This window comes from Schistocerca americana, chromosome 2 (assembly GCF_021461395.2).
Source record: "Schistocerca americana isolate TAMUIC-IGC-003095 chromosome 2, iqSchAmer2.1, whole genome shotgun sequence".
NCBI classification, from domain to species: domain Eukaryota; kingdom Metazoa; phylum Arthropoda; class Insecta; order Orthoptera; family Acrididae; genus Schistocerca; species Schistocerca americana.
Window position 1 is genome coordinate 862,923,215 of NC_060120.1, and position 27,575 is coordinate 862,950,789.

At 41.1% G+C, this 27,575-nt stretch overlaps 1 protein-coding gene across 1 annotated transcript in view; it reads left to right on the forward strand.

Annotated features, from left to right (window-relative positions):
* LOC124595699 (bone morphogenetic protein receptor type-1B) overlaps positions 1-27,575 on the forward strand; it is a 182,256-nt gene that overhangs the window by 117,945 nt on the left and 36,736 nt on the right. Inside the window, exons 2-4 of the mRNA XM_047134559.1 lie at positions 16,124-16,299; positions 17,461-17,681; positions 25,428-25,554. Coding sequence (XP_046990515.1) covers positions 16,124-16,299; positions 17,461-17,681; positions 25,428-25,554 — 524 coding nt within the window. The remainder of the gene's footprint in view (positions 1-16,123; positions 16,300-17,460; positions 17,682-25,427; positions 25,555-27,575) is intronic.

The window sequence follows — 27,575 nt, forward strand, 5'->3', positions numbered from 1 at the left end:
GCAGAGGGTAGCAAACCAAGAGGGTAGTACACTAGAATGGGGAGGAGATGGTAGGACAGATAGGGTTGAAACTATTGGTTGGAGGGTGTGGGGGCAGTAAGTTATGAGGATAATTATGAGAGCAGAGAATGTGTTGTAAGGGTAATGCCCATCTGCGCAGTTCAGAAAAACTAGTGGTGGAGGGGAGGATCCAGATGGCTTGGGTAGTGAAGCAGTCATTGAAATTAAGCATGTTATGCTCAACTATATGTTGTGCCATGGGGTGGTCTACTTTGCTCTTGGCCACAGTATGGTGGTGGCCGTTGATCCTGGTGGATAGCTGGTTGGTAGTTTGTTTGTTGACACGTGTTGTAGTCTCCTAGACCATGCCTGATGAACTATGTAACTTTCTTGTCTTCAGTATAGTACAAAATGTGTTCACTAGAGCACATCAGGAACGTTAAAACCAAGTTTCATGAAATTGTTGGTCGATGGATGGAGGAAGATGTCAGTGATACAGATCAAGAAATAAACAAAAAATATCACAGTTGTGTTGGCGAACAGGAGTGCCATTTGAAGGAAAAAATTTGAGGGCAGTTCTGATTGGGAACCTTTCTAAAGTTAGTTAAAATCAAATGTGTGCCGAGTGGTGGTAAAGAAAAATTTAAAGCCCAGCACTGAATGTCAATTTTGCAGAATCTCTTTTTGTAGCTACTGAGTGCAGTTTTTATGTGCAGGTTTAAACTCTGGAATTGTTTTATGTGAAGATTTACTTGCTACAGAGGTACTACAGTTTTCTGGAATCTGGAATTCAGTTCCCTAAAATTTTATTTCTGTGTACTGTTGAAAAAGCAGCACAAAAGTACGTGTGTTAGTGTAATAAAATGTAAAATACTACAGGCCTTATTTATTGCAATAAAGATAACATAACATAACACTTAACATAATTATAAAAACATATGTGATGTGATTTAATTTAAAAATAAGGCTTAAAATTTCAGACACCCCATCTTGTTGTATACATTACAGAAAAGCCCCCTCTTGTGTTCAGAGTTCAGTTGCCCTCCTACTGAATTCTGTAACAGACCAAACACTGTGCGAGTGACAGTGCTGCTTAGCTAGTCTTCTATTTTTTCTGATTGTATGCATAATTTTACCAAATTTACCAAACATTAAAGAAAATCTAAGCCCAGGCCTACACAAAAATCAGGATTTTGAAGTTGCTGCGCCTGTATTTAAGTTTTCGCACAAGTTGTTTGCAGTCCCTCTCCCATTCTCCCTTCTCTCCTTATAGATAGTGACCCATAAAGTCGCATGGAAATCTTTACGCAGCAACCTATAACCTCATATGAAATGGGCCAGCAACGACAATGGATAGTGTAGTTTTGTTGTTCATGTCCTTATTGACTAACTGGGATCACATGGCTTCAGAGTGTCTTCTTTCTTTGTTGTCTCTCGTTTTCCCTATAGTGCCCCCATCTTTGCGATATTTTGTCCTTTCGATTTTCACAGAGGGTGCAATATCTTGTATGCATGCAAAATGACTGCCTTTCAGAAATTCATAGACAAGCATCTGAATGAGGTTACGCAGTGATTAAGACATTAGACTCACATTCAGTGAGGTTAAAATATCTTTCGATACACAACAGTTTGCTGAAAATACCACAGCCTATTTCATGTTTCATCCTGCCTCGTCAACTGGACGTTAATCCCCTATCTTTGTTCCCTAGATTTGTTGACCGTCTCATTCAGTGTAAATTGTATGATGATGGTCTCATAGTCACTGATGAAACTTGTGTGGGTCGTGACGTTTGTGGTAGAGTGCTCCAGAGTGTATTATTCCATTTTGATGATGATGATGATGATGATGATGATGGCAATAATAAATAAATTATTTCTGTAAAGTAATGTTCTTAACACTCCATGCCATCCTCAGAAACAATATTGATGCCTTTTCTAGATCGATGAAGCACATATATAGGTCTCCACTGATTCACTTTGATGATGTATAGTGGCACAAATAATTGATTCAACACACAAGCAACATACTGCCTGACTGTGATAGAATTGCACTTGGCCTCCTGTGGCCATTACCAGAAACATGTGGTGGTATTACAGTAAACAAGTACAGTGGTGGTGACTAAGGAAAACCGACCCATCACATTTGAATGATTTCAAAACAGTTACACATATACTATCAAGTGGCTCAGCCCATCCTCATGAAATACAGTTATTGAATCTCAGGATAAGATGCCCGAAACACCCTCAATCCCATGTGCAGTAATATTGTGGCAGACTAATAAGTGTTGAAACAAGATGGAATAAGAGAAATATTGAAGTTATGTAGTAAAAGATGACAGTGGTGAACGGCAGCCTATTTCACATGCAGCCAAAGTGATGTTAAGAATAATTAGTAAGAGATTTGAAAAAGTAATGGAGGAGAATCTTGGCGAGGAGCAGTTTGGCTTTAGATGGAATACAGGCACCAGAGATGCAATAGGGCTCCTACGAATCTTGGGAGAAAGGTTTATTGAAAAAGGATGAGACCTACCTATATATGTGCTTCATCGATCTAGAAAAGGCATTTGACAATGTGGCTTGGGACAAGCTGGCGACTATAATGAGGGAAAAGAGAGTGGACTGGAAAACCAGAAGACTTGTAAACTCATTATATCTTAATCAAAAAGCCTCATTTAAAGTGAGAGGAGAAAGTACAAACTGTATCAGACTAGGAAAAGGAGTAAGACACGGATGCTGTCTACCACCTACCCTTTTCAACCTCTACTTGGAAAATATGATTGACCAATGCTCATTAGATGACAAAGGAGTAGAAATTGGAAGAAGAAGAGTAGGGTGTTTGAGGTATGCTGATGACCTAGTCCTTCTCCTCACAGGGAAAAAAGAATTACATGATTTAGTGGACACCATTGAAGCTAATGGAAAAAAAATTATGGAATGAAAATTAACACAAAGAAAACAAAAGAATTGGCACTAGGAGAAAATAAAGAAATAAAAATTATGCTAAATGGAGAAATATTGGAACAAGTGCAAAATTTTAAGTATCTTGGAAGCAGGATAGACACAGACTCGAAGTGCAGTGCAGAAATTAAAACCAGAATAGAAATGACAAAAGAGGCATTTTATAAGAAAAGGAGAATTTTCTGCAGCAGTCTGGAAATAGAACTCAGGAAAAGACTCATGAAGTGTCTTTTATGGAGTGTTCCGTATGGCACTGAAATATAGACTTCGGGGAAGAAAGACAGAGAGAGGCTGGAGGCTTTTGAAATGTGGTCATGGCGGAGGATGGAAAGAATAAGTTGGATGGACAGAGTAAAAAATTTAAGAGGTACTGAGAAGAGTGGGAGAGAAAAGACAGTTACTAGATGTAATAAAAAGACGAAAAAGAAATTGGATTGGCATACATTAAAAAAGAATGACGAACTGATAAAAACAGTTTTAGAATGTTATGTAGAAGGGAAAAACTGACAAACCCCCCCCCCCCCCCCCCCCCCCCCCCCCCCACACACACACACATACACGCGCGCTTGCCTCCAGTACTGAACTGGTGATATCTTGATGTCTTAAAATGTGACCTATCAAGTGATTCCTTCTTTAGTCAAGTTATGCCCCAGATTGCTTTTCCCCCAATTCTTCTCATTATTTTGTCACTCGTTACATGATCTACTCATCTTTAGCACTCTTAACATCACATTTCAAAATATGCTATTCACTTTCTTTTTTCCTAAAAAGTTGCTTACCATCCATATTTCAGTTCCATACAAATGCCTTCAGAAGAGACTTCCTTACACTTAAATTTACATTGGATGTTCACAAATTTCTCTTCTTCATAAAAACTGTACTTGCCACTGTCATTCTTTGTTTTGTTGTCTCTACTTCATGCATCATCAGTTATTGTACTGCCCAATTAGCAAACCTCATCTACTGCTTTTAGCATCTCATTCCCTAATCTAACTGTCTCTGTGTCACCTGATGTAATTAGATTATATTCCATTATCCTTGTTTTGGTTTTGTTAATATTGCTCTTGTATTCACCTTTCAAGACACTGTCCATTCTCCCACCCCCCAGGGGATCCACAACTCTTTTGTGGCTATGTGCATAGCAAGCACGGGACCCCGAGCTAATGTGGCCTTCCTTCCTTTCCGGGCTGCATACCTTCCCTTTCCGCATCCTTCCCCATCCCCCATCTTCGCCCCCCCCCCCCCTCACCTCTGGCTCTTTCCTTCCCTTTCTCCCCCTCTGGGAGTATGGTTTGTGCCTACGTCCGGAGATGGACGCTTGAAAATGTACCGCATTCTTCGCCTTCCTTGCTTGTATGTCTTCATCCTTCCTTTGTCCTTCTCTTTTCCTTACCTCTTCTCTTTAACCTTTTCTCCACTGCGGCGTTTGAGACCTCTCTTCTTTCCTTTCCCTTTCTCTTTCTTCCTCCCTGTGCGTGTCTGAAGGCTGACCCACGCACTTCCATGTGTAGTCGGTGACGGGGTAACGCGTAATTCCCCGCCCCGGGTAGACAGGTAGGACACGTACGTACCCCCTGGTAACGGCCAGGCCCAGGGAGGGGTGATTACCCGAGCTGATACCTTCCGAAAGTGCCGATTGGTCCCTCCGTCCGTTTGTCGGGAGGTGTGACCTGAGGTGTGAACAATCACCTAAGGCGGGAGTGCCCTCAGAGAGGGCCCCCACAAGGGAGGAGCGCGCCATCGGAGACGCCAGTAATCATGGGGGATTCTGCCGCAATGGTTTCCTCACCTTCCACTATGTCTGCTCACAAACGTAAGTTCACTGAGTCTCAGCCACAGTCAGTTCTTCCATCGTTGCCACAGTTCCTTGTTGTTTCTCGGTCTGACGAAGGTCACGACTTCTCCACGGTCAACCCTTTCATTATTCAGAAAGGTGTCGACGCAATTGCAGGTCCTGTAAAGTCTTGTTCCAGATTACGGAATGGCACCCTATTGTTAGAAACAGTCAGTGCCCTCCAGGCACAAAAATTGCCGCGTACCTCACTACTACACACCTTCCCTGTCCGGGTGGAACCACACCGTACTTTAAATTCCTCGCGCGGAGTCGTTTATACACGCTCCCTCGATGGATTGTCTGACGAAGAAATTCAGCACTACCTGTCTGACCAGGACGTAACGGCTGTTCATAGGGTTATGAAAAGAGTTGACACAAACATCATTCCAACCCGCACTGTCTTCTTGACATTTGACAAAGTTCAACTCCCATCGAAAATCAAAGCAGGCTATGAGATAATTTCCGTTCGCCCTTACGTCCCAAACCCTACGCGTTGCTATCGGTGTCAGCGGTTCAATCACACCAGCCAGTCCTGTTCCAATCCAGCCAAATGTGTTACGTGTGGCAAGGATGCCCATGAGGGTGCTTGTCCACCTCCATCCCCTCGCTGCATCAACTGTGTGGGTGACCACGCTGCTTCCTCTCGAGATTGTCCCGTTTTTAAGGACAAAAAGCTCATCCAGGAAATTAGAGTAAAGGAAAAGGTGTCGACCTTTGCTGCTCGAAAATTATTCGCCAGTCGACAGCCCACCGTGCCTCAGAAAGGAAAATACAGCACTGTCCTTGCTTCGCCTCGGCCAACAAAGGAGGCGGCCACGCAGACTTGCGACCTCACCTTTAGTGCCACGGTCGTCAGATCGGACAGCGCAAAGATCGCCCGTTCAACCTCACCACTTTCGCCTGCCCACTCTCTGGCTCACCCTTTGTCGAGTTCTGCTAAATCTCGAGCCCAAAAGTCAGACACCAAGACTTCGAAAAAAGAGCATACTTGTGAAGAGCTTTTACGTACGGCAACTTCCCAACCATCGGTTACTCCTTCCTCTAAATATCATACTTCCAAGAAGGCTACAAAGAAACCCAGTTCCTCTCCTTCTCCGCCAAGGCGTGTCCCATCTACAGCTCCACCTGGCGGAAATCGCCCTCGGCCGTCTTCTGTGTCGCCGAGGCGCACTGCTGGCGGCCTATCAACCGGCTGATCGCTGGTGGCAGGAGCTGCTCCTGACAACCTATGGATCAGGATCTTCTGCCTTTGGCTGAATGCCATTCCATGCTGTCGGTTGCAAGCTCAGAGCAGTCGTTGAGTTGACAGCGACCTTGGTCACATTCCTCCATTTTCTGTTCACCCTATGTCCATTATCGACAGGAATACCCGCGGTATTCGAGCCAATCGGGATGAATTGTCGATCCTCTTACGATCCTACTCGCCGGTCATCTTCTGTCTTCAGGAAACAAAGCTGCGTCCCCGTGACCGCTTTGTTCTCCCTCATTTTCAGTCCGTCCGATATGATCTCCCCTCTGTTGAAGGCACTCCAGCGCATGGAGGACTCATGATTCTTCTCCATGAAACTCTCCATTATCACCCAATCCATTTAAACACTTCCTCCCAAGCTGTCGCCGTCCGTCTTTCCCTTTCCGGATACACGTTCTCTCTTTGTACTGTATACATTCCATCGTCCATACCAATGGCACGAGCTGATCTCCTTCATCTTCTTGGTCAGCTTCCACCCCCCTATTTGCTGGTTGGGGACTTCAATGCCCACCACCCGCTTTGGGGATCTCCACATCCTTGTCCACGTGGCTCACTATTGCTAGACGTCTTCCACCAAGCAGATCTAGTTTGCCTCAACACTGGGGTCCCTACATTTTTGTCTGCCTCCACGACAAATTTATCTCATTTGGACCTTGCGGTCGGTACTGTTCCGCTAGCTCGGTGCTTCGAATGGTTCGCCCTTGATGATACACACTCGAGTGTCCACTTTCCATGTGTCCTTAGACTGCAGCCTCAACTGCCCTACATGCGCCCGCGACGCTGGAAGTTTGCCCAAGCCGATTGGACACTTTTTTCGTCTCTAGCGACATTCGATGACAGTCACTTTCCCAGTGTCGACGATGAGGTCACACATATTACCGACGTTATTCTTACAGCTGCGGAACATTCAGTACCACACACCTCCGAATTGCCCCGGCGCCCCCCACTTCCTTGGTGGAACGAGGCGTGTCGTAATGCAATACGTGAGCGGCGACGTGCTCTCCGGGTTTTCCTCCACCATCCTACTTTGCCCAACTGTATCCGCTATAAGCAGTTCCGAGCGCGATGCCGGCGTGTCATCTGTGATAGCAAGAAGGCAAGCTGGAAATTCTTTATTAGCTCATTTAACACCTTCACTCCCTCCTCGGAAGTTTGGAGTCGGCTTCGATGGTTCTCAGGCGCGCCTAGTTTCTCCCCGGTCTCTGGGCTCACTGTTGCGCATGACACATTAGTGGACCCCGTCGCAATTTCTAACTCGTTGGGTCAGCACTTTGCTGAGATTTCGAGCTCTTCAAATTACCCGCCAGCGTTTCTCCCGAAGAAACGTGCAGCGGAAGTGCGACATCTTGCTTTCTCCTCTCAAAATCGCGAAACCTACAGTACTGTTTTCTCCTTGCGGGAACTCCAACATGCACTCTCTTCTTCTCGCTCCTCCGCCCCAGGACCGGATGGCATCCACGTCCAAATGTTGCTGCATTTATCAACCCATAGTCTGCGTTACCTCCTTCGCCTTTATAATCGAATTTGGACCGACAGTACTTTTCCCAGACGATGGCGGGAAGCTATCGTTGTTCCTGTTCCGAAACCTGGAAAGGACAAACATCTCCCCTCTAGCTATCGCCCCATTTCTCTCACGAGTAGTGTCTGTAAGGTTTTGGAGCGTATGGTGAATTACCGTTTAGCGTGGTGGCTGGAATCCCGCAGTCTCTTAACACCTGCCCAATGCGGATTCCGAAAGCATCGTTCTGCAGTTGACCATCTTGTTGCTCTCTCCACTTATATCATGAACAATTTTCTCCGGAAACGCCAAACAGTAGCAATATTTTTTGATCTGGAGAGAGCATACGATCCCTGTTGGAGGACAGGCATCCTCCGCACACTGTTCTCTTGGGGCTTTCGAGGTCGGCTGCCCCTTTTTCTTCGCGAATTTATGGCAGAGCGCACATTTAGGGTGCGGGTGAACACTACTCTCTCCCGTACTTTCTCCCAAGAAAACGGGGTACCCCAGGGCTCCGTGGTGAGTGTTGTACTGTTTGCCATTGCCATCAATCCAATTATGGATTGTCTCCTTCCTGATGTCTCGGGCTCCCTCTTTGTGGATGATTTTGCGATCTACTACAGCTCCCAACGGACCAGCCTTCTTGAACGACGTCTTCAAGGATGCCTCGATTGCCTCCACTCTTGGAGCATCGAAACCGGCTTCCGTTTTTCTCCCAGTAAGACCGTTTGTGTTAATTTTTGGCGACGTAAGGAGTTTCTTCCGCCCTCCTCACATCTAGGTCCTGTCAACCTTCCGTTTTCAGACGTCGCTAAATTCTTGGGTCTTATGTTTGACAGAAAACTGTGCTGGTCCTCCGACCTTTCCTATCTTTCGGCTCGCTGTCTGCGATCCCTCAACACCCTCCGTGTCCTGAATGGTACCTCCTGGGCAGTGGACAGAGTGGTCCTTCTCCGCGTCTATCGCGCCTTAGTGCGCTCGAAATTGGACTATGGAAGCATAGTCTACTCCTCTGCTCGGCTGTCTATTCTTCGGCATCTCGACTCTATCCACCACCGTGGATTACGTTTAGTGTCTGGAGCTTTTTACACCAGCCCTGTGGAAAGCCTTTATGCTGAGACTGCTGAACCTCCGCTGTCCAATCGGCGAGCAGTCCTTCTGAGTCGTTATGCTAGCCATCTGTCTTTCATGCCTGCTAATCCAGCCCATGACATTTTTTTCGACGCCTCCTTTGATGTAGGGTATGCAGACCGCTCCTCCTCCCTACTACCACCGGGAGTCCGCTTCCGTCAACTGCTCCATTCTCTTTCCTTCCGCTTTCCTAAAACCTTGTTGACAACTTGGGGTACAGCACCGCCTTGGCTCCGTCACCGGATCTGCCTGCTCCGTGACCTTTGTCGATTTCCCAAGGATGGTACCCCTTCACTTGTTTATCATCGGGCATTTGCTGCTCTATGTGCACAAATGACGGACGCCACATTTATTTACACCGACGGCTCGAAAACATCGTTAGGTATAGGGAGTGCCTATATTGTTGGCGACACCCCAAATCACTTTCGGCTTCCCGACCAGTGTTCGGTTTATACTGTGGAGCTTTACGCTGTTCTCCAGGCTGTCCACTACATCCGCCGCCATCAGCGGATACAGTACGTTATCTGCTCAGATTCTCTCAGCTCTCTCCTCAGTCTCCAAGCTCTTTATCCTGTGCACCCTCTGGTCCACCGGAATCAGGACTGTCTGCGCTTGCTCCACGTGGGGGGCGTCTCGATGGCGTTCCTCTGGCTCCCGGGACACGTTGGTATCTGTGGAAATGAGGCGGCTGATATTGCAGCCAAGGCTGCAGTCTCTCTTCCTCGGCCAGCTATTCAATCGATTCCCTTCGCCGATCTACGGAGCGTTCTATGTCGACATGTTGTTCATTTATGGCACACGCATTGGTCGACACTTACCCATAATAAATTGCGGGACATGAAAGCTCTTCCTTGTGCTTGGACCTCTTCCTCCCGAACGCGTCGTCGGGAGGAGGTAATTTTAACTAGACTCTGGATAGGGCACTGTCTTTTTAGCCATCGACATCTTTTAAGCGGCGATCCTCCCCCACTCTGTCCCCACTGCTCTCAGCTGTGGACGGTAAGACACCTTTTAATTGAGTGCCCCTATTTTAATCCGTTACGCTCCCGTCTACAGCTTTCGCCTGATATATCGTCGATTTTAGCAGATGACACGCGCTCATCTCAGTTTCTCCAATATTATGATTTTCGTTCCCATTGCTGCTGGTTTTCAATTTCGGCTTTTTACTGTTTCCTAAGTCACGGACCGGGCGCTAATGACCATAGAAGTTTTGCGCCCTAAAAAAAAAAAAAAAAAATTTTCCAAAAAGCCACTGTCCCTTCTATTCTACTGTGCTTTGAAGTTCGTTCTTTGTTGTTACTGTCAGAATTGCGATGCTATCAGCAAACCTAATAGTTCCCCCCCCCCCCCCCACCCCCACCCCCGCCCCCCCCCCCCACCCCCCCACCCCTTCTCACTGAACTATAATTCCTTCCCAAATTTTTCTGACTTCCTTAACTGGTTGCTCATTGTGCAGATTGAACAACATTGGGGATAGGCTACAAGCCCTATCTCACTCCCTTTTCAATCACTGCTTTCCTTTCAAGCCTCTTGGTGCTTGTAACTGCCATTTGGTTTTTGTACAAATTGTAAATAACCTTTTGCTCCTTATGTTTTACCCCTTCTACCTTCAGAATTTGTAAGAGTGTATTCCAGTTACAATTGTCAAAAGCATTTCTCTAAATCTACAAATACTACAAATGTAGGTTTGTAACTGTTTAAACTATCTTCTAAGAGAAGTTGAAGGTTCAGTATTGCCTCATGTGTTCAAAGATTTCTCTGGAACCCAAACTGATCTTTCATGAAATTGGCTTCATATGGTTTTTCTGTTTTCTGTAAATAATTTGTATCAGTATTTTGCAACCATTAGTTATTAAACTGATAGTTCAGTATTATTCACACCTGTTAGTACCTGCTTTCTTTGAAAATGTAATTATTACATTCTTCTTGAAGTCGGAGGCTTTTCCCATTTCATATATCTTGCTCACCAGGTGGTATGGTTTGTCGTGGCTGGCTCTATAAGTTTACATTCCTGTCTAGCCATTCTTCCTTAGCAATTTTGCAATTTTTATCAGTCTCATTTCTTAGACAACTGTATTCTCTTTTTCCTGCTTTGTGTCCTGCATTTTCATATTTTCTGCTTTCATCAGTTAAATTCAGTATCTCATGTTGTATCCATCCTCTGCTGTCTCCACTATTTCATCTCTCAAAGCTACCCATTTGTATTCTACTGTATTTCTGTCCCTGATTTCAGTCAGTTGTTTTCTAATGCTCCCATTGAAACCCTCAACATCATCTGGTTCTTTCATTTTATCCAGGTCCAATCTCCGTAATTCCCTACCTTTTTGCAAATTCTTCAGTTTTAATCTAACAGTGGAAGATCCAGGATAGAATGTAACAATATTATGAAAAGGATAGTTGCTACTCACCATATGTCAGAGATGTTGAGTCGCAGAAAGGCACAACAGAAAGACTGTCGGAAAGTTAGCATTCAGCCAACAAGGCCTTTGTCAAAAATGGACCACACATATGCGCGCGCGCGCCCACACACACACACACACACACACACACACACACACACACACACACACACACACACACACACACGGCCACAGGCTCTGTTTTTGATGGTTTCATAACCAATACATTCTGTTCAGAGTCCACATCTGCCCCTGGAAATTTCTTACAGTTCAAACTCTGGCTCTGAAATCTGTCGTACTATTATATAACCAATCTGAAACTTCCAGCGTCTCCAGGTCTCTTCAACATTTACAACCTTTCTTCATGGTTCTTCAACAAAGTGTTAGCTATGATTAAATTACATTCTATGAGATGAATTCCTCTTTAACTCCTTGCTACCCATTTCCCATTTTAAATTTTCTAACCTACCTACTAAATTATGGGATCTGAAATTCTGCACTCCATTCAATAGAATGCCAATTTTTGTTTTCCCTGATATTGATATCGTACTGAGTAGTACCCACCCAGAGATCCAAATTGGAACTATTTTATATCCAAAATAATTTACCCAAGAGGATTCCACATATAACCATACAGTAGAGCTGCATGTCTTTGGAAAAAGTAACAGCCATAGTTTACCATTGCTATCAGCTGTTTACAGTACCAACCCAACAAGGCCACATTGGATGATCATAATAAGGCCAGATAAGTGAATCATCCAGACTGTCACTCCTGCAACTGCTGAAAATGGTGCTGCACATAATCAGAAATCATACCCATCCATTGTGGTTGCACCAACAGTACCGCTGCCTGTGTTGTTTAGGCATGGAAGCCACCCAACCGTGGCATTGTCTGAGGTTCATGGGGCAGATAAAACTGTTACTTGCCCAGAACCTGTATTTGGTAAAGCCTCTTCCTTAACCACTAGAGCTTTTGTGTTACAGTATAAAGTTAAAGAGACTTACAAGGTGGTTTAATTAAACTTTTACTACTTTAGCCAGTGTAGATGAAAACTTTCTGCTGTACGAGTACCCAACTTTATAGGAATGGTGCCCAGACTGTGCATTGCAGGATTTGTGTTGTTAGTAGTATTAGTGTCATGACTTGCTCTTAGGCACCAGCAGTAGAATGACACTAAACATTAGTGTGCATTACAGTTGCAGACAGTCAACATGGGCCTGGAAGAGGTGAGCAGGGCTTTATTCGGTAAATTTTTTTATCAGAACATCAGCAATAGTGCTGCTGCTTGAAGTGGGTATTGACACATTATAGGAACAGAGAGAGATCCTCTTTCTGCACTGGGGTTGAAGAACTTGAATAGAAAGTTCAAATTAATTGGCAATTTGGGAATTGCTCCTGGGGCAGGCTGATGGCCAGTTGCACCACAAATTGTTAAATGAGTTACTGTTGCCATGGCAGGCAATGCTAGATGCAATGTGTGATATTCATGCACTGCACAAACTCTTTTATGACAGCTGAACATTTCAAGGTCCTGTATATGAAAAGTGCTGCAAATAATTGTGAAGTGGTATCTGTACAAATTTCCAGACTATCATGAATGCAGATGGTCTTCAAACAGAGCATCTTTTGTAACCTAGTATGTATTTAATAGATGATACCTTCTAAAGTGGAAATTAAAATGTGGGTTCATTTGTTATTTCTCTTCCATAGGTCCTTAGAAGTGTTTCCACAGTGTTTCATTGTTCTGTGATCACTCATTTTTCATTGGGGGGGGGGGGGGGGGGGCGGCGGCATCTCGAGTAGTGAAAATTTATTTATAACTGCCCTGTAGAATATAAGGGCAGGCCAGTAAGTGAATGGACACTCAAACTATCCTCCTTGCTAGTAGTGGTGAACTTTCCTCACAAAAAGTCACCTCCATTTCTGTTAGAATATATACCCAGAAATGCATTGAGTCAAGAATTTCACCAAAGAAATGTTTGCAGTTGAAAGTGTCACTGATTCAGAGAAACCAGGATTGCCTGTAATGTCAAACAGAGAGTAGTGAAGCATATCACATTTGATTTGACATCATTTGTATAGTCTGTCAGTGAACTAAAGATTGAGCAAGGGAATCTCCATTCTCTATACATGGCTATGTCACAAGGAGCAACTACAGGTAGTTTCACCTAGTTATACTCACCCTGCTACAGTGTGCTTTGTAATGCAGTTTGAATGCAGTGTGCAGACATCTGTAGGAAGTATTTATTTTACACTAAATGCTTTACCACTATATGGAATAAAGAAAGTAATAACTAGTACAGCTAAAGGAGTATTATCAGACAGTGGTACAAATGATGTAGAGCTCCAGCTTTGTATCAAAAGGAGGTGGAGCTTTGCAGGCTGGCATTACCATGCATGTGATGTACCTGTTAGGTATAAAACTAATTCAGTTATCATCTGCTCAGATTTGATTCATTCAATGCCTTAAAAGCATTACACTCTTACATATGACCCACAACTGTATAATGTGACAAATGACATTTACAACAGTTTATAGTTCATTCCGCATGGAGAGCTGCATGAAACCAGTCTCACGACTGAAGACCACAGCAGCAACAACAACAACAACAACAACAACATAGTTCATTCCTGTTCAGACTCTGTAATGCTCCTGTGTAGCATCTTTTGCTGTGAACAGTGCACATTTTAGGTAGTGTGTAATACTGGTGGTTGCTTCAGCATATTCATTTCTCTTAAAAACATTTGCATGCATTTTGTGTAACTCACCTGTTCAGGGGGCTGATCTTGAATTGCAGATACCATATTGTTCTGTAAGTCTGAACATTTACATGCATTAGTCTATGTTGAATGTCCTCTTCTGTCTTTAATATTTACACGTTTCCTTTATAGTATTGCAGTTTTGATAAAAATGCAGTATATTTCTTTCACACTTTTTGTATACTGTCTCTTTATTTTACTCTTTCCTTATGGCCAGCACTTTATGCATTTACATAACTATCCAGTGCCTCTGGAATTAATTTTCATCAGCTTAGCAACTATCTGGCGTGTAGGGGAATTAAATGAATGGGAAACAGGTTATTAGGGTGATATCTTGTATGCTATGGGTGTTTAACTGCCACTATATGTCTTCCCTGTGCTGGCACAAAGCTACTAGCTACATTCACCTTCCTTCTCAGATTTTCATCCATCTTATATTGTTTTTTTTCTTTTTTTTTTTTTTTTCTTTATGAAATAGACCGGCCGCTGGGTTGTAGACCGACCAAAAGAAAAACCAAAATTTGTTTTCTGCCATTCACATGACATTTTGCATGAAGAATTATAAAATATCTTCAGTGATGAAAGAATCATATAGTGGCTGTAAAAGTAAACAGCTACTGTGAAGTGTGCTACTCTAGGAGCAAGAGTATAAGTAATGCAGAAACATTTTAGTAAATGGAATTTTAAATGAAAAAAATTTTTTCCCTGCCTTTAATGCCTACTGTACAGTGAGCTGTATTTAATATGGTGCAAATGGATCAGAAGATGAATATATACTGAAATAAAGTAAGTTTATGATGACTACAGTGGATAAATGTTGAGTTTGCTCACTCCGGAATGTAAACCATAGAATGCAAAACAAGTGAAATTGTAGTCAGAATGTGCATTTACATGATGGATGAGGATTTCATAATATATCAAACTGAGAGCTTTTGTCATGGTTTGTTAATGACACTTGAAATATAAAAAGGCTGACTAGCAGTTCATGCAGTTGTAAATTGTCTTTCTTACATTTTGGCAGTTATATTGCTGCAGTAGCTATTTTTCTTCGCTGGTGTGTTTTCTCTCTCAATGTTCAAATGGTTTCACTGTCAAAGACAGCTGACAGATCTCTGTGTCAAGTGACACACATTTCTGTTTTGTCTTCATTCTGAATTAGCTCTGAATTACAAGATCTAGGTGGTAATTTTGATTGCAGATTTATTTAAAATTAATTTGGATAATGTTTAAATTGTAGTGCAGAATTAGTTTTTGGTGCACTTCTGATGCCCTTTAAATAAAAAGAATTGTCCATTTTTTAAAAATAATGTACAAATTGTAAAGTCATATTAATGCTCAGACATGTGCCATGTAATATTGTTTGCCAGATTTGAATTTCATTTGGAAGTGTCAAACAAGTCTTCAATTTTAGTATGAGAAATAACCTGGTAACAAACTACGTGACGATATGAAATGTTGTCAGCAAATTCTATTGCAGTCAGGTGGTGATGTAGCTAGTCTTTCTCTTCCGCCGAATAAATAAACTCTCTTCTAAATTGCTACATATGTATTCTGAGCTGCATGTTTACAAAAACTGTTAAGCACATAATATTGCATGGATGATGTTTGAAATCCCAGGCATCAGCTAAAGACATTACTTTTTCTGTCATCTATATGTTCTCCAACAGGTCATTGTGTCACAAGTCACATCTGAATCTCTGAAAGAGTGAAAGCAGTGTTCTGTGGTGTATTTATGAGTGTGTGTGTCCGGGACTGTAATGGAGGAGCACTGTGAATAAATTAGTATGTCTGAACTTTAACAAGATGATGACCCTGCTATTAGCCAATCAAACATGTGGCTTCAGATTAGATGGAGGAATTGTTCCCCACCATGCGGCCTGCTGTGTAGGAACTGCAAAGTTGTCTGGTTGACAGGATGAGAAGCTTGAATAACATTGTACTGAAACATATACATTAACTTGTAGTGCTTTTGTAAATGACTGCTTGGCTATAATGAATGTTCAGATATTTAGTTTTCGGTGTAAAATTTACTGGTAGAAAAAAAGCTAGGACTTCAGTTTATTTTTTCCTAACTGTTTTACAAACAAATATTTAAATCTGTCATCCTGTTCTTTTCCTTGTAAAGGAATTATGCTGCAGCCAGTAACACTCCACAGAGGTGATTATTCTTCAACCAGTTCCATTTCATATCTTCTATAAATACTAGGTTCCTTCCATTAAAAATGTGTATGATAACCTGATTGATATGTCATTATTAAGTGAGAATTAGTATTTACTATCTTTTTATTTCCAGTAAATGGTGTTCTGTGTTACTGTGATGGAGACTGCCCAGATAATGCAAATGGTACATGCATTGGCTATCCTGGAGGACAATGTTTTGCAGCAATTGAAGAAGCACCCATGAAGGATGGAACTTGGGAACTTATTCATACTTATGGCTGCTTAGCACCAGAGGGAGTTCTGATGCAGGTAATTATCTACGTGGTTTTGCCAATTTACCTTGCTTTAGTGTTATTGTCTCTACAGAAACAGAAAATATACCATAGATATCCTGTAGGTCACGTGCGTACTGATGTAATGGCATGAAACCTTTCGTGTTATTAGAAATGCTCGTTCATCTTGTGTGCAAACATTTTATTTATTACTTAGCTATGGCTTTTTGACATGCTGAAAAAAAATACATAGAGCAGAGCATAATATTTAGAATATAAAACCTCATAAAAAAAACTTGTAGAGGATTTCTGTAGTCTATAGACCTTGGAGTCGCCAGCAGGAAGTCTTCTGATCTGCCTTTGTATGATCTTGTGAGGCATTCTTCTGTGATGTATCTGATGATCTGTAGCTGCTGTGTTGCATTCTAATTCTGTTTAGTATTGACCATATTTTCTGTGGCAAGGCAAGGGGATGTGGGCGATATACAGCATATTATTATTATTATTATTATTATTATTATTATTAGTCCAGTCAGTTCTTGAGTCCATGCTTTAGTAAAGTTGAACTCGGCTTCCACAGTGAGCCTTTCTGTTATTGCTAGTGGTCACCTATAGTGGACTCAGTTATGGTTGTGTCATGGAGATCTTGATGGATTAATAGATTTTTGTTATCCATGATCATTTTGTACTGGTTCCTGAGAACCTTAATGCATCATAGTTGGGGCCGGAAAGAGGAGGGGAGGGGGCGTAGTACTGGCAGCCATTCTGTAGGTGTTGATTTGAGAATATCAGCAATCATTCTTCTTGTGTTATTTAGTCGGACATCTATTATTTGTACATATGAGCTGTAAAGTCTTCCTGGGGTACCATATTCAGCGGTTGATAAGGCTGTTATTTTCAAGTATTCTTATGGTAAATGGTTGTCTATTATCAATGAAAGAACAAGTAAATGGGAAGGAAGAAGCAAACTGAGAGGTGGGTAAATTGTCCTTTGCATTCATGTAGAGTAATGGATGTAAGGAAGTTCCTGTAATGAGCTGTCATAGTCAGTCTCTCTCTCTCTCTCTCTCTCTCTCTCTCTCTCTCTCTCTCTCTCATGCTATCTATTGCATTGTAAATTAACTTCTGAGATACATACTTTAGTAACTGTGTAACAATAATGTTTTTAATAAATATGGTACTTTCCTGTTCTTTGCAGTGTAAAGGAAATCTGGTCCCACATAAAATAGCAAGATCAATCTTGTGTTGTAATGATACAGATTACTGCAACAAGAATCTTGAACCAAAAATAGAAAACAGAGTTACAACACCAAAACCAGGATTTGGATATGATGAGAGCATACCTTATATTGCTCTCATTGTGTCAATAACAATCTGCCTCATAATTTTTCTAGTAATCATCGCATGTGTGTATCTGAGGTAGGTCAGTTACCACTAGCTGGTCTGAGAACCAAATAAATAGAGATTACAAACACTTGTCACTTAATTATTTTCTCTCTGTCTTGATAGTTGTTCACTGTTTTAGTTTTAGGATTTGTTATGTATTTTGCTGCTATTTTATTTGAATTCTGTTTGTGAAGGCACTTTCTTCCGGTAACATGGTCCAGTGGACACCAGGCTGATTCCTAATATGATAATGAAAAAGCTGTATAGCCTTTTGTTTCCAGTCAATACAGTAGGACCTTGATAATCCAGCAGACTCGTGCCTCTGTGCTGCATTATCAAATATTATGGGTTACCAAGGCCATTTTTAAATACTTAGTTTAAAAAAAGGGTTATTAGAAAAACCTGTAGTTTTAACAGACATAAACAAGTAATGTTATTTATTAAACACAAGAGGGGAGATTACAGTATAAAAAAATTGGCCATCTACGAGTAGGACTTGCACTCACAGGTTTTTTACAAACTTAACTATATAAGAGGTTCATTTCAAAAGTTCAGCACATTGTAAGGTACAATTGAAGAAAATAATTATTTTACAGAATACCTTCCCAGGCCTTCAATAGAATCTCGTTGCATATGACAGCTTCCCATTGTTTTGAGAATTTGTTTTCCAGACAGGGCACTATCAAAATGTTTTCCATGGAGTTGTTATTTCAATTAGGAAAACAGTTCAGAGTCTGGCGAGATCATATCAGGACTGTGTGTTGGATGGGGAAGTATATTTGTCAAATGTTTCCCTCGCTGGTAGGGCAGTATGCAGTCTTACATTATCATGCAAAATGAGAACACCAGCTGCAAGCATGAAGCCTTCCTGGGTTCCCGGGTTCGATTCCCAGCGGGGACAGGGATTTTCTCTGCCTCGTGATGACTGGGTGTTGTGTGATGTCCTTAGGTTAGTTAGGTTTAAGTAGTTCTAAGTTCTAGGGGACTGATGACCATAGATGTTAAGTCCCATAGTGCTCAGAGCCATGAGGCCTTCTTTGATGAATTTTCAGGTACAAAACATTTTGCAGAAACATGCTTGTTACACATGTTGCCTGGAACACATTATTTCTAGCTGTGACCCCATTCATGTCATACGCAAATATCATCATCAGTTTCACCATTGGCTGTTGGCAGCAGAATTTTTTCAGGCGTGGAGAATTGGAACTTTTCCATTGTGATGACTGAGACTTCAGTTCTGACTCAAAATCTTGTATGCAGGGTTCATGGAGTGCAACACTCCTTTACAGAAACTGTTCTTCTTTTCAGTAATGTTGAAGCTGTCCTTCTGCAATTCTTTTGTGATCTGCTTTCTCCTCTGTACTCAGCTCATGTGGAACCCATCTGGCAGCATCTTTCCTCATCTTTAACTTTTCTGTTATTATTCTGTAAACTGAAGTGACAGATATTCTGGTTTCATATGCAATTTGCTCACATTTTTGTCAATCCTCTCTCAAAATCTCATTGACAATAACCTGAAAGGTGTAGTCTATTGCAGTTGATGGTCTTCCACTTCTTGGGTTGTCCTCAGTGCTAACCCAACCTTCACAGAAACAAGTAGGCCACTGTGATATTGTGTGTACTAAAATCCTTCACACTGTTCCGAAACACCTCTGTCAATGCATTGGAAGTTTCTTGGATTCTTTCCATGTAGCAATTTGATTTTGATGTAGGGATTCTCTTAACATGTAATCCAGTCTAACTCAGATTCAGCTTCCACTTTAAAACTGATTTACTGACCACGCAGTGACACAAACCAGCACACACACTTTTATGACTGTCACATCTAAAGTCTCACTCACAACTGACAAGAATTTCTACTTGATGACATCACCATAATGGTCACACGTGCACAGTGTGCAGCGCTTTTGAAATGGCTCATATATGTAGACAGTATGTCAATTCAGGGAAATGAGAACCTTGACAATTTTTGCCTGTTATCTACATTGATACTGATAAGATATTGGTCCAGGGAATTCAAAGTCTTTGGAAAATGTTTTAATTGTAAGTTTGAAATCAGATAACAAATGACAAAAGAGATATGTTTTTCATGTGATATAAACGGCCCAGTCACATTAATGTGACCACTGCCTGTGGTTGATGTCAACATGCAATAACCACTCAAAGACTGAAAATGGAAGCATTGCCACTGGATATAAAGCATGTCAGGTGGAGGGGCAGGGGGCGGGGGAGGGGGGGGGGGGTGCAGTGCAGTCATTGTCATAATATACAATAGGAGCAATTTATCTGATGCCCAAAAGGACATGATCATTGGTTTCGGGCCGAGCCTTTTTGAAACAGCTTAGTTTTTAAACTGTCGGTGTGCTGCCATGATTAAAGTATACTGTGTATGACAAAATGGTGCTCTCTAAAACAAGCATTGAAGCAAATGTCATGCACCACAGCCATAAATAATAGATGAACAGCAGCGGTGGTGATGGATGTGGGTGAATAGTCCTTAAACTGTTGAACAGCTGACCACCCAGATGAACCAAGGGGCATCTCTTCAGGACTGCTCAGCGAATGTTGCTGCATATGATCCTCCACAGCTGACGACTGGTTCATGTACCCATGCTGACTGCTGTTCATCATTGACGAAGGCTGGAATATGCATGCCAATGTCACTACTGGACATCCACTGAGTGGCACCAGGTGGCCTTTTCAGGCTGATCACGTTCTATGCTCAATCTGACAGATGGCCTATGGTGTATATGACATAAAATGCCTGAAAGCAAACACCCTGCAACAATTGCCAGAAGGGTCCAGGCTGGAGGAGGAGGAGGAGGGGGGGAGGGGGGCATTTGCTCTGAAGAATGTTTTCGTGGTATTCTGGAAGGCACAACTGGATCAACACAAGTATGCATCTATGCATCTATTTTTGCAGACCACTTCCATACCTACATTTGGTTTGTTATTCCTCAGTACAGTGGCATCTACTAGCTGGACAACGCAATGTGTAACATAGCTTGCAGAGTGTGAGCATGGTTTTAAAAGCACCAGGTTGAGTTTACTGTACTCCTCTGGCCACCATGTTCCCCAGACTTAAACCCAATGAAGAATCTGTGGGACGACCTCGATCAGGCTGTTCGTGCCATGTGTCCTCAGCTGAGAAGTTTGCCATGGTACTAGAGTTGGTATGGCTCCACATTCCCCATCAGTTCATTCCAGAACCTCATTCATTGACACTCTTCCTGCATCTCTCGCAGTGCTTCGTGCTGCAAAAGGTGGATATTTAGGATTCTGACAGGTGATCACATTAATGTGACTGCACAGTGTCATTATAATTAAGAATTTTCTGCTTTTTTCCTTTACTCATATTGCAAACCCTTGCTTCTTTTTGCCAAATTTCACAAGTCTAGGTCAGCCATATCTTTTGATTGCTTTGACTTGGAAGATCCTTTTTTTTTTTTTTACACCGACAAGAGACCATAGATCTCAGTTTCTGACAAATTTTGTATAGTCTCAGTTTCTGACAAATTTTGTGCACTAGTTACAAAATAAAATCAGCACCATTGATTTGTAAGGAACAAGCAGTAGTTACTCAAAATATTGACAATTAAATGGTGCAATGTAATTAGAATCACTGTCTTTGGAATGCACAGGTATATGGAATATGTCTGAGTCATATCTGTCACTGATTGTTTTCTTCTGAGCCCTCTGAAACACTGCGGAAGTGCTAACTTGTTTCTTGGATTTCTTGGATCGTAACTTTAGCTCTAATGAATGAAAAATAATTGATCCTTTAGTACACACGGCATAGTTAATCACTGGTGGTTGGAGTGGGCTTGGCACAGCAGCTTTGGGTGTCGACCTCAACCCATCATATAACACAGACTTGTAAACATCTCTATGGTAATTCCTCCATATTGTCATGGCTCTGTAGAGGCTATTGTTCTCACCTGCAGCCATTTCAATGTAGCCACTGAAAACTGGCAACAGCACTATTAGCTGTCGGAGATACTCTTACATCGACTCGACTGTAGCACAAAGCTAACAGCGGAACTGGCTTTATATTGGCAAAAATATAATTGCTCATTAAGGCAGACAATTGTTACTGACAAAGTACCATGCTGAACAGTTCAAATATTTCTCAAAGGCATCAACTGCTCATCTGTACTGCCAACAGTGCTAAACTAAAAATCTGGGAAAATTTCTGATGCCTGCCAGACTGTCAGGCCTGTAGGTTACAGATGCTGGACCACTGCAGTATTACTGTATTTTAAAACAATTATTTTTTAGCAATTTTAATTCTGTATTTTTTGTATCGGGGATGGCATAGCTCTCTCACCTGGCTGCACACCACCACCACCACCACCACCACCACCACCACCACGGCATGCTATCTGAGCACAAGGAGGGGAAGAGGGGGAAACTGGAAATGTGCCCTGTTTAGATGGCAACGCAGTCACATTGCACACTACTTGATTTCATATTTGTCAACAACAGAGATCACAAATAAAAGAAATTTTCAGTAAAATTTAATTATTTCTGGTACTTTGGAGGCATAATATAACGGTTATGTGCCACAAACTGTTGGCATTCAGATAGATAAAGACAGTTTCACAGATTTTCACACTTGGGTTCCTGAGTAATCATGGCTTACCGAGTTCCGTAATTGAAAGAAGCCGTCAAAACCATAAGTTACTCGAAATATTTAATCACATTTGCGGCCTCATTATGGGTATGTGGAAACTCTTCCGAAGGAAAACAGCTTTGATAACTTGGACAGTTTTACCATAAAAGAATTTCTTTTAAATGGGAATTACATTACAGCTCAATCAGTTCTACCTGCACATGCACAGGGGCACTTTCAACTGCAATGTCAAGCAGTCTCGAAAACAGCTCAGAAAAGATTGGCAGTGTCCTCAAAACGTTTAGAAATCTGTCCTTGTAATTCTTTAAAGGCCACAATAAACTCTTCAGAAATTGCATTATTATTATTATTATTATTTTAATGTCAGTGAGCTTAGGGGAGTGGACAGTGTTTTTCATCAGAATTTGTCCCTTCCACAATGCAATTTTTGTTTAAACTCATCCCCATCAGATCAGAAATAAGTTGTTCTCACCTTGTGATATCTTAATGTGGGTAGTATACAGTAAAGTCCATTTAAAATGCGAGAACTGCAGTCCCTTCTGGATGTTGTAATTTTCATTCCTGGTCTCCTTTTTCCTTCAGAAAATCAACGATAGAGAGTTTTAAATGGAAAAATCGTTCCTGGCATGTCTCTTGAGTTGCCCAATGTACTTTGCTGTACAGTATAGTGTCTCCATGCTCTTTTTTTCAGTTCCATTGAAAACTGTTGCAACTGGCAGTGTAATATTTTGTGAGACTTCAGAAAATTTAATATTCATTCCACCAATTTCATCATGTGCTTCATGCCTGCAAATTAGCTCAAAGTGCTTTTTAGTGCACAGAAAATCAAATCCCTGTCTGTTGATCATTATATTTTCTTGCTCTTTCATTGTCAGTGATATCTTTAAGTTCTTCATTCATGTTGTTTTAATGTTGTTCCCTATCAAATTTGTGGTACATGTTGACTATATGACTGCATAATACATATCGAGAATTCTCATCCTTCTCTTGTGTCATTTCCATTCATTTTTAAATGTTTGTAACGATGATCACTAGACTGCCTCTCTTTGTGCAAACAACCCTAAATGAAATGTCATGCTGTACCGAATACTTCCAAGGAGGACCCACCAGAGCTGAGACAAACAGAAGTTCAGCCCATGTGCTTGCTGCACAGCAAGCTTGTGAACAGTTTAGCATGTCGTAGCTTAACCTGTATTATATGCTGTTTTGATAATATGACTTTGAAATTTCAGTAACAGTGGTTGCATAAGTTAGTACATATTGTAACGGTTATGACAATTTTTTTTTGTCACCATCCTTTATTTGCAGCTATTGCCGCCAATTATGAATCAAATTTAGCTTCAAGACTAGAGCCAATGTCTTTTTCTGTTTCTCTCCAAATGAGCTTGTTATTTTGAATTAATGACATTGCCCTTAAGAAAGTCGGAACTTTAACCTTTGGTACAACACCTGCAATTTTTACTGCCAGTCAGACTAATATTTCTGCTGTAAATGGAGAGAGTATTTATACTTCATTGCATTCTCACACCAAACAAAGACTTCATAACTGCTTTTGAAAGTACCGTACTGGAAATTGTTCCATTCACTGACAGACTTAAAAACTCTCAAAATACTTGAATATGCAGGAATACTCCTATTGATACTTCTTGTTGGTCTCAAGTTAATGAACTTAACCACTTCCAGACTGAAATGTGTGTGCCATTGTGGTATACATAGGAATTTTATATCCACTTACATGATACACCTGACACACAAAGATAAAATCCTTATTTTTACATTAGTACTGCTAGGTCAGAAATTATATCAACTTACACATCTTAATTTGTAAATTTAGAATGTAGGTAAAAATACAAATTTCTTAGCGTTTCCATAAACGCTCAAACAGTTTTTCAGTTTTTCTAGTTTGTCAAATTATACGGCAGTGTGTGGCTTTGTTAGATAGGTTTGTCAAACGTAGACTGTTTGACATGTTAAAGAGGAATTTTGATTGATGGTACATTTGACAAGATGGCAGACGTTGTTCATAATATTTTACTGCTAAGATTTAGCAAGAAAGAGTTCATCTCATTGTCTTGAGAGTTTTTACAATTATGGAAACTGCGCTAAAGGATAGAAATAAGAGCACTGACAATAACCAAAATGATAGAGCTGTTTCATCTTCCCCAGCCATATATTACACATGAAGGCATTGAAGAAAATCAGTATTGCATACACATCACATGAGATAAAATTAAAAAAGCAGAGCTATCTTTTTTTCATGGGCAGTGGATATATTTCCACATTGTGTATTTTAATAAAATTTGATTAGAGGACTGAGTAGAAAAGAATAGATTGTCACATAACAGTGTGTTCATCAGTGTGTGTGTGTGTGTGTGTGTGTGTGTGTGTGTGTGTGTGTGTGAAGTTACTCTAACAAGTTATTAGAAGTTTGACTGTCTGTCTGGAGAAAGTTTATGTAATCGTCAGGTTCTGAGTTTAATATTTCCTTCAGCAGATTTTCATGCATTTATTAATCTTTTTAATTTCAATGATAACCCAGGCCAACATCTTGTTTTCTTTTTCTTCATTGTACACAGTGCTAAAGTCAAAGCAAGAAATGCTTTGCCTGCATTGTAGCCATTCCCACTAGAGTCATAATGCTTTGCAACATGATGACAGCAGCTTCAAATGTGAGGTTAAATTTGACAAACTTGGTGTGTACGTATGTGCACTTTTTCGACAAACCTATGTGGGTAGCAAATGGGGAATTCGACGAACGAGTTTGATCGCTACTAGTACCCGCAAATAGTTATGTTGCACCAGTTTTAAAGAATATATTTTGCTAAAGGGTATAAAATAACACCCTTAGCATGAGCTCTATTGAAATATATTGATTCATTTCCGTTCTTTTGTGTGAGAAAGGATTCATTATCAATTAAAGTTGTGTGTGCTCACAAGAGTTGTGCACCAGTAATGACAACTTGTTTAAAGTATAGATTGTGTTTGTCGTGAGAACTCTGGAGTATTATTATTATTATTATTATTATTACTACTACTACTACTACTACTACTTCTACTACTACTTCTACTACTACTTCTCTTGGACTTCTGACTTTGTGTGGATAAATGAAGGATGTAGACTAACTCATAAGTTTCTTTGTCTCTAGGTACAAAAAGCGTGAAGATAGACGGCTTTATATGGAACACAGTTGTGATCCATATTTAACAAATAGTGGTACACTACAGGAGCTAATAGACCAGAGCTCTGGTTCGGGATCTGGTCTTCCTTTGCTGGTAAGTGTTCTTAACAGCTAAGCAGACTTACATAGGAAAGCAATAATATTCTTAAAGGATACTGGGATAATTGTTCAAACATTTGTAAAAGGGCAACGTTGTTGGGGAGTGTAACACTTAGTTATTTTAACTTCAGAGCTAGTCGGGCTGAAACAATCTGTTCTATTAATCCTTCAGTTTCAAATTTTACAACCTTACAACAGGTTGGTGTTTGGAATCAGGTGAGAGGTTCAACAATCCAGTGTCTCCATAGTGAAACCAGTGCTGTACACCAGAAATTGATCCAGCTTGACTGTCAATAAGTCATTGTGTAGACCTTGGAATTGTTGAGGGTGGAAGAGAAATGGAAGACGCAAGCAATTTTATTATGAAACAGAAATCTGAATAACTATGGTGACTTATGGGACATTCCACCTTTCTGTCAATCTGATCAGTACACAGTTGGCTGATAATATTGATATTTAAAATGCACCATATATGACATACAATTAGCCAACAATTTAAATATTGCATGAGAAATGCAACTGATCAGGCAAAATCAAACAATGGAAACTCCAGGTTGGTATGTAACAATGTTATGAAAAGGATAGATGCTACTCACTAGTGGAGGTACTGAGTCATAGATAGTCATGAATAAGACTGATGGTAAGTGAGCTTTCGGCCAGCAAGGCCTTCACGTTGAAAATGGACACACACACACACACACACACACACACACACACACACACACACACACCTCTGGAAGCTGAAGCCAGACTGTGTGTGTGTGTGTGTGTGTGTGTGTGTGTGTGTGTGTGGGTTTTTTTTTTTTTTTTTTTTTTTTTACGAAGGCCTTGTTCGCCGAAAGCTTACTTTTCCAACAGTCTTTTTGTTGTGCCTGTCTTTGACTCAGCATCTTTGCTATATGGTGAGTAGCAACTATCCTTTTCACATTAACTGGTCAGAATAAAAACTTAAAACAAATAAAATTCTGGCAAGATTGTTATTACATGTTACAGCAGAAAACATAATTAAAGTCATTATCATAAAGCCAGTGATTCTGTGCATACCATTTCACACAAGCACAACCGCCTAGTGGCATTGATAAAAACACAGATTCAGTGGTCACCACAGGTTAATGATGACAAACCGCGTCTATAGTAGAGTTAGTTAGCCATGTAAAGCATGTGTTACCTTGTACCTGTTAATATTAAGGGTTACTGTGGATTAAGGCACACCATAGTGATGCTCACTGAGATACATCCCAGCTGGATCCTTAACCTAGTGTGTTCATTTGACGTTTCTTAGTTTTAATGAGATAGCCTCACTTACGACGAAGGCAATAGCTGTGTATCATACTTACAACAATTGGGTGATAACCCACTTAGGCTAAACGGCTTTAGCCATAACTTAATCTAGGTTTTTGATTTATACTGGGGACTTGACCCTCGTATAACTAGACGGACATTAGCCTGATCAACAGTGCCAGTACAACATATGTGTACAGCAAAGGCCTTGCTAGTAGCCAGTGCACTAATACTGATTTATCACTGATAGAACTGTAACAACTCCTAGTGTAGGATTTTGCTGCTGGCATCTCAGGATACCCACTGAGCAAGCGGATGAACTACCAACAACTATTGTACGTTGTTCCTTACAACAAATTTTCAACTCTATAACAGTGATTGACACGTAATGCCAAACACATGATGACAGTACTCAGACAAGACACTGTTCAGTATATAGCAACAACCTAACTCCAGTACGCACCACTATGTGCACTAGGCACAGCCAACTGGATCAAGAAAAGTTAAGAAAACACTGCCAGCCAACTTAATGCTCGCTTGGACATTTCTTTCATAAACCACACTCTTCAGACAATCCAACAGGGACGCACATGACTGAGTGACCATTTCACCCACCTTGTGGCACTCATTTTAATTAAGACTTTTGATTACAGTTGCTTGACACAGTAAACAGCACCACAAAGAAGGCTGGTCAATTCCTCCTATATGACATGCAGAATTCATTCCCCATCAATA